The following is a 19,318-nucleotide window of genomic DNA, read 5'->3' as shown; positions in this document are numbered from 1 at the left end:
TCTTTCAGATCAGGTACTGAAGCCGTACAGTGCCCTGCGGAAAACAAAAATCTGGTACAAGAAGCTGGCCGTGTATATCATCCAGATGGCACTGTATAACGCTTACGTGCTATTCCGTTCTACCAGCCAGAGGGGGACATTTATGCACTTTCAAGAGGAAGTCATAAAGGGCCTAATATTTGGGAACCAGCAGGCAGAGGGCCCCAGTACTTCTAGTACTGGCCCCCGTATTGTACCAGGGCAGCATTTTCCTAACGAAATCCCCTCCACTGCAAAAAAGGGCAGGACACAAAAAAGGTGCAAAGTTTGCTATAAAAAGGGAATAAGAAAGGATACTATTTTCCACTGTGAAACTTGCCCCGACAAACCCGGCCTATGTATAAAGGAGTGTTTTAAAATATACCACACATCTATGGATTATTAGGTTCATCATTTCACCGTGCTTCGGGGGTCTTGCTAATGCCACATAGCACCCACCATTCATTCCACCAGAATCTGAGCTGCAAAATCCAAAAATCACTCCTTCCCTTCTGAGTCCTGCCATGCACCAAACTGGTATTTTTTGGTCACATATGAGGCATTGCCATACTCGGGAGAAATTGGGGCACAGATTTTGGGGTGCTTTTTCTCCTTCATACCTTATGAAAATGAAAAATTTTGAGCCAGAACTGCATTTTTGTGTAAAAAATGTAATTTTTCATTTGCACAGCCCAGTTGTATCAAAATTGGTGAAACCCCTGGGGGTTTGAAATGTACACTATACCCCTAGTTGAATTCCCTGAGGGGTGTAGTTTGCAAAATGGGGTCACTTGTGGGGGGGGTTCCACTGTATTGGTGCTTCGGGGGTCTTGCTAATGCGACATAGCACCCACCAACATTCCACCAGAATCTGTGCTGCAAAATCCAAATATCACTCCTTCCCTTCTGAGTCCTGCCATTTTTTGGTCACACATGAGGCATTGCCGTACTCGGGAGAAATTGGGGCACAGATTTTGGGGTGCTTTGTCTCCTTCATTCCTTGTGAAAATGAAAAATTGAGCCAGAACTGCATTTTTGTGTAAAAAATTTAATTTTTCATTTGCACAGCCCAGTTGTATCAAAATTGGTGAAACCCCTGGGGGTTTGAAATGTACACTATACCCCTAGTTGAATTCCCTGAGGGGTGTAGTTTGCAAAATGGGGTCACTTGTGGGGGGGGTTCCACTGTATTGGTGCTTCGGGGGTCTTGCTAATGCGACATAGCACCCACCAACATTCCACCAGAATCTGTGTTGCAAAATCCAAATATCACTCCTTCCCTTCTGAGTCCTGCCATGCACTCAAATGGTATTTTTTGGTCACATGTGAGGCATTGCCGTACTCGGGAGAAATTGGGGCACAGATTTTGGGGTGCTTTGTCTCCTTCATTCCTTGTGAAAATGAAAAATTTTGAGCCAGAACTGCATTTTTGTGTAAAAAATTTAATTTTTCATTTGCACAGCCCAGTTGTATCAAAATTGGTGAAACCCCTGGGGGTTTGAAATGTACACTATACCCCTAGATGAATTCCCTGAGGGGTGTAGTTTGCAAAATGGGGTCACTTGTGGGGGGGTTCCTAACTTTTAGCATCTTATGGTGCCTAGAAACCTACATGGTGCCTAAAAAATAATCTCATAAAAAGGAGGCTCCAAAATCAAGTAGGTGCTCCTTCCTTCTATTATGAAGCCTGTGGTTTGGTCAACGTGCACACTAGGGCCACATATAGGATATTTATGAAAACAAAAGAATTGGGGGAATCAATTTTTAGTCACATTTCTCTAGTAAAATCTACTGTGTTCCTTAGAAAAATGTATTAAAATTGAAAATCTGCAAAAAAAAAATGAAATTTCACCTACACTTTGTTTTAATTCCTGTGAAACACCTAAAGGGTTAACAAACTTCCTAAATGCTGGTTTGAATACTGTGAGGGGTGCAGTTTTTGAAATGGCATCATTTATGGGGGTGTCTCACATACAAGTCCCTCAAAGTCACATCAGAACTGAACTGGTCCCTAAAAAAATCAGTGTTTGAAATTTTCTTTTCATATTTTAAGCCTCCTAGTGTCCAAAAAAATTAAAAGGAGGTTGAAATAATGATGGAAACATAAAGTAGACATATGGTCTATGTTAGTTATTAACTATTTTGAGTGGTATGATTATTTGTCTCACAAGCAGAAAATTTAACATTTTGAAAATTGCTAAATTTTCCATTTTTTTACGACATTTTGGTATTTTTCACAAAAAAACACAGACTGTATCGACCCAAATTTACCACTAATTTGAAGTACAATGTGTCACGAGAAAACAATCTCAAAATCACTGGGATAAGTAAAAGCAAAAAAAAGTTATCCCCACTTAAGTGATACATGTCAGATTTGAAAAAAAGGGCTCTGTCAGGAAGGCAAAAACAGGCTGCGGCGGGAAGGGGTTAAGCCTTAACAAGAGATAAATGCAAGGGTGATTGGGGCAGATGTATTAAGCCTTTACAAGAGATAAATGCAAGGGTGATAAAGAGAGATAAACGTCCAGCCAATCAGCTCCTTACTGACTTTTTTTCAAACACAGCCTGTAACATGGCAGTTAGGATGTGATTGGCTGGACGTTTATCTCTCCTTATCAACCTTGCATTTATCTCTTTTTAAGGCTTAATACATCTGCCCCATAGAGAGATAAACGTCCAGCCAATCACCTCCTGACTTCCATGTTACAGGCTGTGTTAAGGAGAGATAAATGTCCAGCCAATTAGCTCCTTACTGACTTAACACTGCCTGCTACATGGCAGTTAGCAGGTGATTGGCTGGACATTTATCTCTCCTTATCACCCTTGTATTTATCTCTTGTTAAGGCTTAATACATCTGCCGCAATATGTGATGCATGGCCTGATGTAAAAACGTAATGCTTTTAGTAGTCCTTTAGATAAACAGGTAAAAACGTAATGCTTTTAGTAGTCCTTTAGATAAACAGGTAAAGGTTTCATTAGACTTCAATGACCCCCATGCCCACCTGTGTTTTTTTGGTGCTTTTTACTTTCATATTCATCCATGCAAGTTGGCCAATAGTGCACCTTGCCCCCCCCCCCCCCCCTCACCTAACTGCTCAGAACCTCTCTGAACATCACTAATGTTTGTTCCTTGTGCGATTTTTCCTGATCAGTGACATCAGGTCCTGGAGAGCAGAGCAGCACTAAAATTTGCACAAAGATCACGCTGGGATTGATGTGCCCTTTTGTAGAGCGATTGGAGGCTGAGAATCTAGTTTAACAGGTTGTAGTTTCAGTAACCGCATTCCAATTTTCTGTCCAGCGGTAATGTCTTGGTGAACTACACCCTGCTGTATTTAAAACCGGTCAGAGAGGTAAAATGTTCCCGTGGGGAGATGTGGTGTGGATATTTGTGAATCCTGGGATTTTCCCCCCAGGAAACAGCATATTCTGCAGTCAGGAAAGGAAACAGTCCTTTTAGTGTGGTGTGTAGCAAATTATAGGTTGTCTTCCATATCCAGAAATTCCATATCTACAATATTCCGAAATCCCCAAATTTGTGACTATCAAGTGACATTTGTCTTTTTTTTTTTTATTACTATTTTATAAATGCACAGAATTTTTTGGAATGTTCACAATCTCCAAACACATTTGACAAGACGCTAATCCTGAAATAATGAGGACAGTCAGATGCACATTAGCATTCAATGTGGCCGGGTTTTAACGCGCAAAACTATTTTTCAGAGAAGTCTGTAGTCCTGTCAAAAAAGTGTATAATGGGTGCAATTCAACTGGGGTTTTTTTTTTTGGAGACCATAATAAACTGATGGGAGATCGTGGGGCTATATCTAAGGGATTTTTATGCACCAAAACAGACAGTGTTTAGCTGCATAAAGCAACTATACCAGTCTAAACCAACAAGCATGGTGCAAAAGTGCTTTTTGAGTACCTAAACAGGCAGCTTTTTACATATTTGAACTCCCACCTCTGGAGGCTGCACGAGACCTGGAATGTCTGCACGCAAAAGCAGCAACAATTTAATTTCTCATTCGGGCACCATCTAGTGGCAGCCATAGGGAAAGACATTCAGCCCCCAAAAAAGTGTTCTATATTGTATATTTACTCCGTTGCATTCCAGTATCTGCATAGCGGATTAGATTTAAAAAAAAAGGGCCATATTCTTAATTCATATTATAAATATTACATTTGATAGATTTCCCATATTCTGTAACTTATGTATTATATGAGTGCTGTGTGCAGTGTTAACGTGCCCACACACTAGAACAAATGTGATTGGCGATTGGCCAATTTCCGATATATTTTTTTTACCGATAATCTGTTGAAAATCGTCCGGATGCGTGCTCCCGAGGATCTTTGGCTAAATCTTCTGATCTTACATGCTGCATTGCATGACAGATTGGAAGATTTGAAAAAAGATCCATAGGAACGCACATGCGATCTTAAGAGAAATCTTTGAAGATGTTTGCTTGCCTGAAATCTTTTGTCCCAGACGGACAAAAAATGTCATGGCGAATTTATGCGCACATCTTAAGATCGCAGATCTTACTAGTGTGTGGGCACCTTTTATATTACATGACAAAGGCAAGCTGTAGCAGCAGTGTTCGGACACCTGTTACCCTACAAGCCGCCGGGACATATGCGATCCGTTGTGATGGATCGCATGTGTCCCTGCTTCCCGCCCGCCTCGCTGCCTGGAGGGAGGTCCCAGAACGGGTGGTCCCTGCATGTCAGGGAGAGACAGATTGGTCCGATTTTACAGTCCGATTGGTCGCAGTCGGCCGAAATCTGACCTAATCGCTTCAGTGTATGGGCACCCTTAGACTGTGTGCCCTCAAATGCTTTTGATAGGTGAATAATTAAAATGAGCTCTGAGATAGTAAGTTTCTTACCTAGGAGAGAGAAGCTATGTAAGTTTATATTAATATCCTCTTATTTATATGGAGTCACAAGGGTTTTTCAGCAAATCACAAAGTACAGTGCATAAGCTGAAACCATGCAAACAAAAAAAGAAAGAAAAATGCTTAAGGTCCCCATACACCGGTCTGACTTATCTGAGGGTCAAGCAGGACCTGTTTTCTCTTGAGCTCCTCGGAGGGGTCCTTCCGACTTGGCAATTGATGTACCATTTTTTTATTATTTTTTACGTGGGATTTTACATATAAAAGTACTCCCTGAGAACTTCCATACGTGTTGCATGTATAATCTACAGGATCCAGTGCACACGGGGTCGCACATCCAGATCCAATCACATGTCAAACACCTCCGATTTGGGCTGATTTCACCCGATATATTGGCCCATTCTGGAATCGGGTGAAATAGCCCCAAATTGGATCTGTGTATGGTGCACCTTTTTTATACCTAGTACAAAACATTCCAGAACATGGGATACAAGCTACAGTACATACACATAATCTATGCAGTCATAACACCGGCACCGAACAATATAAACTATTTGTTATCGTCCACATCATCGCTACTATTGTCTAATGTGTGCGCGCATTCCATGGATGGTAGGTGCACCCAGATATATTACGTCCTTGCAAAATCACTTGCTGGCTTTGAGCATGCATCACGTTTATTGTTGCACTGCAACTGCAAACTCCTCTCACAAATCCATTCTCTCATTACAGGTCCTTTTACAGACGTTGTTACAACAAACCTGAAACTCTCTAATCCTACAGAAAAAAATGTTTGTTTCAAAGTGAAGACCACAGCACCCCGTAGGTACTGCGTAAGACCCAACAGCGGGATCATTGAGGCCGGCTCATTCATCAATGTATCTGGTTAGTATGGCGCAAGTCTGTAATGTTAATTCTATCTGATTATAATAGTATGTCATTGTCAAAACCTATGGCTGGCATTACTAAAACAGCTAAGAAGGTAATAAATCTAGCATGAAGGTGGCAAACAAATCAGGAAATGATCACATTCAGTTTTTTTTGTTTTTTGTCCTCGTGCAAATCTCTTATTGGCCACAGTTGGTTACAGCGGTTGAGTTAAATAAAAATGTCTTTCAGATCTTTGACATTAAGCTACTTGCCATTCTCAGTATAATGTAGGTTTAATTCCTTAACTACCTTTTAGCCTATTAATATTGTTTTATAAAGCACCACCAGTTACATGGTGTAAGTAGTATTGTTTATTGAACTTAATGCTGTTGACAGTCAGTATGCCAACAGCATATTATTGTGTGTGGCATGTGGCAATGCAGACGCTATTGCAGCGGCTAAATCGGTCTAAACTAATGGTTGCAATGTAAGAAATGCAAACTTTACACACATTTCAGCCACCAATTCGCTCTTCCACGATCTGAAATGTGTGACTATTCACGTCTGAACGGAGATCCATTGAATTGCATGCAAAAAATAGCTGCTGTAAAAACAATTGATTCGCCCCGGAGATTGCGTACAGCGTTACGATTGACACTGTGTTGATTTATAGCCATAATATGGATAAGTACACAAACACTACGGTATATTTTTAGACATCAGCCCAGTAATCTACCTGTAGGGTTTGGGTGTGTGGGAGGAATCCCATGCAAAGATGGGGGAAAATATTTGTACCCATAATCATAACCATGCAATGCCGTTAACGTAAGTGTTAACAAAGCCTTACTGGTGGTTCTGGTAGTGGCCTAGAGGGTCAGTGATTGCGCTTTTAATAAAAAAAAAAAAAAAAAAAAAAACTTTCACCATATTATGTTTCTGGGTCCAGTCACATAATATGGTGAATGAGGGCAGCTAGCATGTAGGACAGTGCTGGGGTCTGGTGGCAGCTTAGTGTTAGGAGCAGGTAGCGGTTGTGGGCAGAGATGAGGCTAGGACTGGGAGGAGTTGAGGGGTCTTAATGCTCTCATACCCTACTGTGATTTGGGCTGGTTTTACCCGTTCCTGGCGTATCAGGACGAGAAATTGGCCCAAATCTGATGCTTTTGATGTACCATAGGCAGTGGTGTAACTAGAAATTTTGCGCCCCCCCCCCCCCCCCCTGCCAAAAAAGTTTCTTGCTCTGGCTGTACATCCCCTGGCTTGTTTGTCTTAGAAGCTATTTTGATATTCCTGGGTTTGAGACCATATCAGAGGGAAGTTACTTCCCTGTATACTGATGAGCTTCTATGTTCTCACAGGTACAGATATTTCATTGGAATTTAGTCAATTCCTGGGTTGCACTGCTACATATGTGGTACAGTAGCCACAAAGACAGCCACCATCTGCTTAACCGCACTGTGCTCACATTGGGAATTTCTGTGAAGCTGCAGCTCCAACTGGGTTCCCCTGGGTCGACTTATTTTGTCTTTGGGTATTAACTGTAGATCCATGATTCAACTGCACTGATGATCTCAAAGAGTTTCAGTGACCACCATCAAACCTGGCCAGCATTTTGAGGCATCGTCACCCAAGCCCCCTCCTACACATCAGGCAGCTAGTAGAACCAAGGCATTTGTATTAAAGGGGTTAGAAAAAAGCTACAGGTCTAGATGAGCCAAAGTGGTTCTTATTTTTTTTTAGTTTGTCCCACCTCTACTGCACTCCTTTCAATTTCCTTCATTCCACAATTGAATTGCTTAAACATCTCCCCTTTTTTGCAAAGTCAGCCTTCAGAAAATCCAACACCTTTTTTGTAAGACAAAGTTGGACCTTGTCTTTATACTACACCATACTGCTTGATGGTCACTAGATCCTAGGTTCTCACATATATGTCTGATATACTGTGACCATTTGTGAGCATTAAATCTAATATTGCATCTTTTTGTGCCTGGGCTCCCATACCAAAGGCAGGAAATTTAGATATTTGCCACTTTTATAGTTGAACTTGCAAAATACCTCTGCCAATTTATATTGGGTAAATTAATGTCTCCAATGATTATGACATCTGCCTTTTTAAGGCCATTTTAGTGATCTACAACAATAGGTTCCTGTCCAATTCCTGTGCCTGTCTTGTGGTGTATAGATCACCCCAGTGTGAAGTGTCTCCTTCCCAGTTTCTATGGCGGGAGGGGGGACCTGCCACCTAAGGAGGCTGGCTGTTTTAGCGGGGCAGAGCATGATATGTTCTTTAAATATAGGGCAGGGTGCAGTTCCCTGCTAAAACAGCCTAGCGTGAACAATTACCTATGCACTGAGCATCTGGAAACTATCATTTGTGCAGCAGGTGCATTGCACAGAGGCCCCTGATAAAGAAGGGGCCCATTGCTGCCCAAACTAGCAATGAGTTATTGTGAACTTGAGTTGTGGTGGAGGAGGGGGGGCCCTAAATTTTTATTTTTGCACCTGGGCTCACAACCCGCAAGTTGCGCCAATGATGTCAGCATAGCCATTAATATGTTGGTTCCTGACCTTATGTTCCCCTTGTTATTTAAACCCATTATTTACCCTGCTTTTCTTTCTCACTATCCTATATGGATTTGATTTTTTTATTGCAATCCTCAATTACTATGATCTGTAGATTAAGGACTACTAGCAGTACCTAAAAACTTTCGTATTTCCATGTGGATCAGACTCTATGGAACTCTAATGCTATCTGTATCTCCACGCTATCTGTAGTTTATGGAAAACTTGTCTGTTCATTGTTTCTGTACTGTGTTATGTTAATTCTTTTAATCACCATTAGTCATTAAAGAGAGCGTGTTATATAAATAATGATTATTATTGCCTTGTCCTATCTTAACAATGGATGCATCATATTGAAGCTTTATTGTACACTCTTCTTGTCAAGCATTTTATTTAAAACCTTATTTTCATTTCAGTTATGCTCCAGCCGTTTGACTATGATCCTAATGAGAAAAGCAAGCATAAGTTCATGGTACAGTCCATTTTTGCACCATCGGACATTTCTGATATGGAAGCTGTTGTAAGTATCTTTCTTAGGAACTACTCTTTCTGCAGTAAGCAAAATAAGTTTGACAATAACTCCATTGTACGCTATACCGATGTTTTAGCAATTTTGCGATGGTCATACCTCATGTGCTGCAATCTCCTTGCATGGTACCTTTGCACTGGCGGTAAGGAACTATTCACTGAGTGACAGGAAGTGAGCACCTTTTTTTTTTTTTTTTTTAAGGTATTTGATAGTGGCAGCAAAAATGCTTTCATGTCATGGCTGTTTTTGGGACATGTACCTGATATCAGCTGCAAACATGTACACAAAGAAACATGGCACCTACGTCGTTACTGCCGTGTTCAGTCTGCATAGTGCTAGACATACTAGAGCAGTCAATATTCTCCATTGTTGCACATAAGCTGCATATCTGCACGGTTGCAATGGCTCCAGGAATTAGGCCCAGTGTTCTTGACAAACATAAATCCTTTAACATGCTATTTTAGTAGTAATGTCTCCATGTATGAGTTTGTCAGACAATTACAGCCACTGGGGGGCAGTATCTGCACATGAAAATATAATATTGCAAGGTTATTTCATTCTTCATAGTTTATCCACTATGTAGATAATGTATGAAATTGTCTTTCGCAGTGTGGTCCCCATTCTTCCCTTTTAGTGATTTCAAACATTTGTTATTTTACAGAAGGCCCTTAAACTGATTTGATAAATCTAAATTAACCCCTTGAGTGGTATGGCCGGAACTTTTCCAGGCTCAGCCGCGCTGCCGCAGCGGGCTGTCCCGGAAAGTTTCCGGGCATACCACTATTATACAATAGGTGCACGCCAGTGGTGTCCAGGTGTGGTGCAGCACCTCTACAGCCCACCCCCTGTCACAAACTTGCAGTCCCCCCCCCCCCCCCCCCCCCCCATCACCTTTGCTCCGGCGATCGGTACACCGGAGCTCCCCTGACCCGCCAGCCGTCACTCATTTTACAGTGACGGCGGCAGGTTCAGGTATGGTCGGCACGGCTCAGGGGGACTCGGGAGCGCTCAGGCGCCCGAGTCCTCCCGAGCCACCGCCAGCGTCACTGCTGAATGTGACGGGGGGACAGCGGCGGCAGGGATGCTCTGGTACACAAACGCCGGAGGAGGGGGTGGGGTGGGGGGGGGCTTCCAACCTCCTGCTGTGGTGGGTTTTGCTGGGGCAGGACAAACCTGCCCTGGTAGGTTTGTCCTGCCCCAGCAAAACCCACCACTCAAGGGGTTAAATTAAAGGTTGACATGGCCATCCAGGTGGGCTGCGATTGGGAATAGTAACCTGTGATTGTACATGTCCACTAATTTGGCTACTATGCTGAACTGCAAACCTCCACGAATGTCCTCAGACTTTGGTTGAGTCCGCATCTCTTGCTTAATCTCATGCCACCTGATTTTTTTTAAATAGTTTAAAAATGAGGACTCTAGTGAAAAGGGTGTTAATGTCTTCATTTGGGTAGTCTTACAGGCACTATACATCCTAGAATCTAGTATTAAAGAGGTTTGCAATGCTTTTCGGTTTAAGCAGACAAATTGATATTCTCCACCTCCAAGATCAAGGCTGGGTCATACGTTACAGGTCTGTTGCAGATCTTTTGTTCTCGTTATCCTCATGCTAGAGAGGATTGAAGTCTGTGGTAATCTCTTCTGCTTGTGGAACCCTACATTTTGAAGAAATAACCACCTTACCGATGCTGCTGACTAGTCAGTGAAGGTCCTTTAAAAAAAAAAAAGGTCACTGCTGCTCCTTATGTCAAGGCAGTGGTCAGAGTGATGGTTGACCTTCTGAGGGTTTTTCGCATGCCAGACCAAGCAACTAAGATTTTACAATACAGACAATGAAGGTTAAGAAAAATTGCTTCCTTTCTCAGTTGTCGCTTATGTTTAGAACTGGAAAATATCATTGTGTAGGCAGGCCATTAGGAAAAATTTAACTTTTTGCTATGTAATGCCCTACACAGAGGAATTCTCAGGTTTTGTGGTTTTACCTCCGATGGTGTTCGGGGTTAGTCACCTTGGTTAATGCTGTGTCTCTTGAGATGCACACAAGCTTCTAAGCTGCTAAAGAAGCCTTTCTTCAGCTGGAGGTAAGATAGGATTCCTACTTCATCCTTTAAGTTACAAGATAAAAAGAGAGAGCTGCCTTAGTATAACTTCTGAAAGATTAGGTCACACCACTAACCCCACACATAAACCATACAAAGAGATAAAAAAAATAGAGACAATCCTAGGCACGCTATAAGATTCAATACTTTCCAAAGTATTTTTACTTTATGTACTAAATGTACAGCCCCATGTGTGCCTCCTTTAGCTCTCTGTGAACTTAATCTGGCACTCCCTTGGGTCATTAGATTTGGTGCTGTTGAGGTTTCTTTACCTACAAGACCATTTGTCCTTTTGGGTAATTATTGGCTTGGAAACATACATAGTTGGCTTATATTGTACAGTAGGTTGACTCTCCCCCCCCCCATACCCCCCCTTTCATTTTCCATGAGTGTTAGTTGTCCTCCAGACATTTCATTTTAACCAAGATATTGTGTTTCAGGCTCTGAGGGAGGTTCTATCAATCTTGGATGTGGAAAAGATGTAGACGGCAATTGGTTGCTGGGAAAACGATAGTCTATTATGCTCAGAATAGGTGTTGGTAGACTTCCGCACAGTACAGTGGGACAAGTTCTGCTATTAGCTACCATTGGGCTGGGCAGGCTTTTCTTACAACCCTCCATCTCGCCTTTAGTCCTTTCCTAATGCTTTGCCTATGCGTACGTTACATTTTCTATAACTTTGTTGCAAATGGTGTATGTGGTAAAAGATGCTTTTATATTTGGATTCTGCCTGGTATGTATGGGGGGTTTGGGTTCGCCGCTAGGAGGAGGGTTAGGGTTAGTCTGTGGCAGTGTTGTAGGTTGGGGTTAAGCTGTGTGTGCGTGAAGGGGTGAGTTTTAAATACTTATCAGGATTTGGGATTTGCTATTGTCAGCATCCTGATAGTTGGAATTCTATCTACCAGAATTTTGTACCCAACCCCTTAATCTAGGTGAATTAACTGGCAACTTACCTTAATGACAATTTAAAGTTAAGAAGTTCCCCATTCAGTTACAAAAAACCCATCTGCATGTATATGTATACTGTATTTCTAAATCTGATATTGAAATAAAGAATTTGAACTTTGCAGTGGAAAGAAGCTAAACCGGACGAATTGATGGACTCCAAACTTCGGTGTTTATTTGAGCTGCCTTCCGATAATGAGAAGCCTGTGAGTATCTTCACTTGTGAGAAGGGTTTAAACTGTTATATTCTGATTGTGCTCTTTTGCAATAAATAAGGTGACTGTGTGTAATGCACCCATCTTCTGACAGTAATTTTATTAGGATGACCTGAGTTCACCCCATAAAATTGGTGCATTCACTGTGTTTCAGAGTTTATTTTGAATCCAAAAATGATCTCCTTTTAACCCTTCATTGCATGATTTTTTAGAGCAAAATATGTTTATAGAAAATTATTTTCGGTATAATAAACAAAATTGATGTACAGCAGGATAATATCATCAACATCATCATATAATTTGGCATAAGTTGTACCAAAAGAGGAGGCAAAGAGAGACGGAGGGAAAGAAAGGGAAATCGAGTAAGGTTTGGGGAGGAGGGGGGAGGAACAGATCCGATATATATCAGCAAATACAATTAATTCACATAAAAGGAAGATAGTGTGTGTGTGTGTGTGTGTGTGTATATATATAATATTCCCTTGAGTGTACATATGTCGGAACCTGGAGATACAGTAACTTGGACAAAATATAGCTAAGGTAGTGGGGAGGGGATAGACTCTAGTGCCATCCCATACATGGGGGATTCTTTAAAGGTTATCCATGCAGCCCAAGTATCTCTGAAGGAGTCATAGTCATCTGCAGCGGAAGACCTATACCCTCCATGTCCATATACATATCTATTTTATGGAACCACTCTTTAATTGTTGGAGGAGAGGAAGATAGCCGGCGTACAGGAATGACTGCCTTTGCTGCATTGTTTAATTGGCATAAGAGGGATATTTTATATCTTGGGACAGATCCAGACGAATAACGAAACCGCCAAAACAGGGCACCCGAATCTTCGTAGAAATAGAGATGACACTATTCCAGTAAGGTTGTAATGAGGGACAGCTGCATGATTTTTTAAATTTTATGAAATATTTTCATGCTTGTGTATTGTACTGACAAGGAAAAATAATGAAAAAAATCACAGGCAAAAAGTAAGACTTATTATGAAAAAACCCTCTGTAGCAAATTTGATACACCATGAATGGGTATGTAGCAAATTTGCAATAGTATGCAACGAAGGGTTAAGTGCAGTGTCTAACAAAAAATCATTTGCATTTCAGCATGAAGGAGAAATTAACAAGGTCCTATCTAGCAGTGTAACAAAGACAGAATCCACTTCCATGTTTAAATCGACAAGCTCAAGTCTGGATGACTCTGAGTTTAAGAAGGTGTTAGATGATAACAAGCGTCTGCAGTCTGAAATGCAAAGGCTACGGGATGACTACAAACAGCTCAAGGTAAAAAATCTTTATTGGATTTGCTCTAGAGTTCGTGCAATTCTTTAGTGGGGGCAGCTTTTCAAAACTGGTCCCAGATAAGAGGGGATGACATTTTATAGCAACGGACTAAGCATTCACTTCAATCTTCTACACTCTCCCTGCTTGCATGGTAGCTAGATTCATATTTATGTGGTTAAAGCACCTTTTTTGCACTATTGTTTGTACAAACTATGCTATTCGTATCCCATTCGCAACAGAAGAGGCTCTCTTAAATTAATATACATGTGTAACCTTAAACCCAAAGAAACGGATACATATACATCAAAAGTTTTATAGAACCCTTGGGGCCATTCGCAATGTGGATCAAAGGAAATTATAAAACACATATATATATATATATATATATATATATATATATATATATATATATATATATATATATATATATATATATAGTTCACTTTGCACTTTTCAGAATAATAGAACATTTATTTTGAGCCAGTGGTGTTGGCATGTGTGGCCTCAGTGAATTCCGATGATTCTGAATGTAGTCGGTGCAGTAGACGTGGATGGCCTTAGTTGCACCGCCTCTGGCCTTAAATGAATTTTACACCATTCTGAAAAGTGCGCATTGAAGTGTTTTACCTTTTTCCCATATTACACGTGCCCAATGTGATTAGAGTATGTTTATCCAGAATACTGTTGTCTACTGACAGCAGTGTAACTAAGGGTGTGTGAACTGTACAGTCACATGGAGCACAATACTCATCTAGTATTGTTGCTACAGCCGTCCAGTATATCCGTTGGATGCCTCAGACTCACACTCAGCTTATACAGCCCCCTAGAGAGTATTTTCAGAATGCTTTTGTCAGTTCTGCTGTTCATTCTGATGGTCAGTTGTGGCCAGCAGAGGGAGCTTTAAAGCCTTTTTTTTACTGCACTGTCCACAGATCTGAATAAGGGCCATAGTGTATGGATGCTAGATGTGTGTGTGTGTGCGCATTTTTAGACTCCGGTGCCCCCTTGGGGTAACTGGCTCAGGTACCCTCCTCTGGGATGATGGCCACTGATACAATGCAGACGTAGCAGGCGGCACTCATAAGTCTGCAATGCTTGAAGTAAAGTGCAGGTGCAGTTTTATTGGTATCGTTTCAGGGAATGTGTTCCCGAAACGTAGTTGATCAAACTACACCTGAGCTTTCTTCTAGGTTTGGAGACTCATGAGTGCCGTCTGCAAAAATATAAAATATGTAAGCCATCCACTTGGCTGGTAATACCAGCAGATGTACGGTGGCAGCCTGTGAAGATGCGGGAGCGCATATCAGTGCTCAAAGCCAGGCCATACACACTGGGTGGTTGGGAGCTGAAAGCAGCTCAAAACACAAAAAGTAATCTGCTTTCAGCTCAAAATCACCCAGCGTGTATAGGCCTTAAGTTTCCCTAAACCCTGCATTGGTCTGTTTCCATTAGTTTTCTACGAACAAATATTGCAAATATCTGCAAATCTATCCAGTGTTTTGTTTTCATTAAATCTTGCATTGTCGTCACTTGCATCCTGCAATGTTAAATTAAATAAAATAGCATGAATTACAATATACCACCAAAACTAAGTAACAATAACTTTAAGATTAAATGATGTATGTGGGTATATGATTTGTGTATTTGCACATTTCATGTAAGTAAAACTTTATAGTGTTGTAATACACGTTATCAGCCACTGGGCTGTGCATTAACACTGTTTTTCCTTTTATTTCAACAGGAGGAAGATGGACTGAGGATGCGAAAGTTTCAAGCGTCAAGTAACCCTGTCTCTTCATCCAGTAGCCTTGTAAAAGAGGAGGGCTTAAATGTCCGGTTACTCGCCCTGTTGGTCTTGATCTTCATTGTCGGCGTAATCATAGGGAAAGTGGCCTTGTAGATGAAGCATGCTTTAAAGAAAATACAAAAATCATACTGTTGATGGGTTAGCCATATCAAGAAAAATTAAATTTATTCATAACAAGAGCGAAAAAAAAAAGTACATTTCACAGTTCCTGCCTTTAAGTTACTTCCCCGCTCTACTCTAACATTTTGCTTTTAGGATCCGTTCAATTGTACAGAAAGATTCATTAGCAAGACCATTGTTGATTTAAATAACAAGAAAAGTCACAAATAATTCTTTAACGTCATATTGTAAAATGTCATTTTAAAGAAGAAAAAACAAAACACATTTTTAAACCTCTGGTTAAGTGTTTCTGGTTTACCTCTTTTAAGAAAAAAAAATTGTTAATTTCACGAATTGGGTTTTCAATGGCGCTTGTCTTACAGCCCCTGTGTTGAGTAGGTTTCAAGTGGTGGGGAGTGTTTAACTTTCTTTCCAGAATATATACATATAAATATATATATATAAATATAGTAATCTTACTTGCTGCTCATAAAGGATTATGTCCATCTGTAAATGTACAAATGTTCCCGATCTCCCATGTTGTCCACCACACTCCCGGCCTACCTGGATTTGCACAGTCCTTTTGCAGTTTCATGACTCAGGTAGACCAACCCAGTCAGGAATGTTTGGGTAATTCGGGTGTCTAGGCTGCACAGTACAGAGCCATTCTGCTATGGTTCTAGGAAGCCTACTCTGCTGGCAATATTTGCTATACATTGAAGGCCGCTGTGTACAGCAATCACCTGTAGTATCTGGTACTGGCAGTTAGCAATGAATATGGGGTGCTGTATTGTAGCAATCAATATGGGGTGCTTGAAAACTGTTTCTGAATAAAGGGACCAAGCAAGAAACTTGATTTAGTATTTTCTAAACAGTAGGATGAAATCTGAGCTTTTTCATTTAGGGCAGGTGAAATGCCAGTGACCCAACTCTGTTTGCCCAAAATGACCATTGTAATACAATTAAAAGTATTTACCCCACATCGCCCTCAACTGACCGAACTATATCTTTACATCCCATTGTTTAGGTGATCTATAGCTGTCGATGTGGATTAACACACATGTATGTATGTGTGTGAGTGTACATAACATACACACAATTAAATGTCATTTGGATTTAATTGTTTCGATCTATGGGGGTTTTTGTGTTTTATATGTTTGCTTTAAAAAAAAAAAAATAGACCTTTTGAACGGTCTTGAAGATGACATCTTCACATCTTTTGTCTTGTTAAGTATCAGGCACCTCCCCCCATTTATATCTATTTGGAAGAAACAAAGTAAAACCAATGGATTGGATAAAAAATATATTAATTGCCACAGTTAGGCTTCCCTGCTGTAAATTAAATCTTTAAAAATTCTGTGAAATATTTGTCTCTTTATTTTTCCCTGAAACTTTTTTCCCCCTTCTATTGAACAGTCTTCTAATTGAATTTGAATGATATTGGGATTCTGCAACACTGAATGGTTCTAATTCACTTCCCAGCATTCTGCCAAGTTCACCTTCCTGTGTACGAACAATTTGGGTTGTGGTCCTTTTACAGCCCCTTTTTTGCAGTTTTCAGTGACACGGCCAGCATTGTACAGTTCTTTCACACCGCTTCTCTCAGCATCTGTTCTCCAGCCATGTCTTCCAAACCATTACTTGCACTCCACATGTTGTACGGTTCCTGCAGGAATACCAGTTCTCTAATGGACAAAATGATATGCAAGAAATCGCAAATGATTGAAAAGAATTGACTGTTTATTAGGAACCATGTAAGAACTTGCCAGGAATCCTAATGAGGAAAGTCCTATTGGTCCACCATGAAAGATCTAATTGTAGCAGTCACAAATAGTTATGGTAAAGGTGTCTGAGCTTTGTTAACATGTTAAATATTTGGTAAGTTATCTATGTCTTAACGTCTGTCATCCAATTCTAAAAACCTATTGGTCATAATTCAATGTTGGCTAAGGCTTTAAAGGAAATGTCCATACTTGGGCATGGACCCTCCCACAGCACCAATTATTGCAGCCCAACACCCCCCATGTACCCTTGCCCTCATCCATATAATCATGATGCACCTTTTTACAGACTCTTTAGCATCTTAAAGCTGGAGTTCACCTATAAAATAGAAGGTTTTGGTAGAAATATTTTTACTGTTTGGTGCATCATATACTTGGATTTTAAATCTATAATGACCTTAAACCCTTTGCTTGTATGACTTCTGTTAGTAATACCATTTAAGCACCTTACAGTTAGATTAACATGGCTGATGATGATGATGGCTGTTAAATATATTTAACACCTGTCATGGTGCAGAAACATATGTGTATTTGTGAATGTAACACTGCACTTTCATGCTGAATCAATTTAAAAAAACACCACCACTTTTTAAAGACCTTTTACACTTAAAATACATGTTAACTTATATTAAAGATCTATTAATAACATTCACAAATACAGTATATATGTAAAGGAAAGGGAGCTATTCAGAATGGAAGTTCTAGTAGGTAAAGCTTTCACCATGGAGGGGGATATATTTTCCTAAACACAGTCGACTTTGTCAGGCTCATATCCAAGGGTACTGTAGTCCATCAGCTTGCTATGACTGATACATGGGTACATGAGCTTACACTCTCCTGTAAATACAACAGGTAATATCTGAAGTTCTCTCGAGACATGTTATTAGTATCATCTTAATGTAAAGGAACTAGTGGTTTAAGTAAAATTGTACTTTAAGTGCCCAGTATTACATGAGTTTAGGTATTATATATTTTGCATACACACTGTGGCCAGTGGGAGTTGTGCTCCATCAGGCACCCAAGTTCCATGTGTAATATAGCAGAGACAGCCACACGCCAAGCTGTGTAAAGTACGTTTCCACTTAGGCCGAAGAAGTAACCGCTCTTATTGTGTAGGTTTCTCCATGCGGAAACAAGGATACTTGTTCATAGTCTGCTACAAGTGTTCTGTGTGTTAATACACTTTTATCACAAGACGATTAGAATTGTCCATATCCTGAGTGGAAATATTAAAGGAAAAGAAATGAAACTGTCTGTAATTGCTACTATTTGAACACTCCTTGATTTGTGTTTGTGTCTTTTTTTTTTTTTTTGGTTATGTTTCTATGTAGTTTGCATAGGAGGGGAGGCTGACCTTTTATGTATGGAATCCTAAGAATAAAGCATATGAATTCACTAGTAACTGGCGACATTGCTAAGGCATGTAATAATGCGTGTCTCATGCCTCAGTGATTAATACTGGTTTCTAATTGGCTGAAAGTTTATTTGGTGCATTGAAAAACTGCCCACTATGGCAGAACACATCTGCGAACATGGGTCATGTTTAAAAAGCAGCATGGAGCAAATTTAGAGTACACCATCTTGGCAAGTACATTCTTGGCAAAATCCTCAAATTACAACAGTAGATCTAAATTAAAAGATGGGACTTGTTTATGTTAGTATATGGGAAAACTAGATTGTGCCCCTTTTGGTAAATAAGCCTAAAGGGACTGTACTTGTCTTAAATCATTCTTGTTGCTGTTTTAACAGGACTTAAACATTTGTTGTTTTGTCTTCATAAATAAAGTCAACATTCTCAAACAGTATTTACGGTTCTGCTCATGTAATAAGAGTAGATTTATTTCACATGACAGTAGGAAGTAATTTATATAAAGATAGGACACATTCCTCTGCAGGCAAATCTTATTTTTGCATCCGCCTGTGTAATCAAATATGGATATATAGAGGACAATCCAACTGTAAGTAGGTGGTACTCAGACTTTATAAGCGGTGAAAATAGTTATTGTTTAATTCAAGTTATCCTGGAATTAAAGGATAACACCATTGCTGTCTACTTACAGCCTCATTGCCACATGTATCACCTTACTCTAGTTCAGTGGTCAGGGAACTCGGTCCTCATTACTCCACGCAGTGCATGTTTTGCAGGTCTCCTCACAGAATCACAAGTGAAATAATTAACTCAACCTGCAGACCTTATAAAATGTG

General features: G+C 40.3%; 1 protein-coding gene across 1 annotated transcript in view; it reads left to right on the top strand.

Moving 5' to 3' along the window:
* VAPB (VAMP associated protein B and C) overlaps window positions 1-18,918 on the top strand; it is a 91,404-nt gene extending 72,486 nt beyond the window's left edge. The window contains exons 2-6 of the mRNA XM_083146866.1: window positions 5,650-5,802; window positions 8,766-8,869; window positions 12,048-12,128; window positions 13,250-13,426; window positions 15,168-18,918. Coding sequence (XP_083002992.1) covers window positions 5,650-5,802; window positions 8,766-8,869; window positions 12,048-12,128; window positions 13,250-13,426; window positions 15,168-15,326 — 674 coding nt within the window. The 3' untranslated portion in view covers window positions 15,327-18,918. The remainder of the gene's footprint in view (window positions 1-5,649; window positions 5,803-8,765; window positions 8,870-12,047; window positions 12,129-13,249; window positions 13,427-15,167) is intronic.
* Window positions 18,919-19,318: the final 400 nt, after the last annotated feature.

This window comes from Crinia signifera, chromosome 6, assembly GCF_055691185.1.
Source record: "Crinia signifera chromosome 6, ASM5569118v1, whole genome shotgun sequence".
NCBI lineage: Eukaryota > Metazoa > Chordata > Amphibia > Anura > Myobatrachidae > Crinia > Crinia signifera.
Note: the sequence above shows the minus strand (reverse complement) of the source record. Positions and strands in the feature narration are given on the sequence as shown.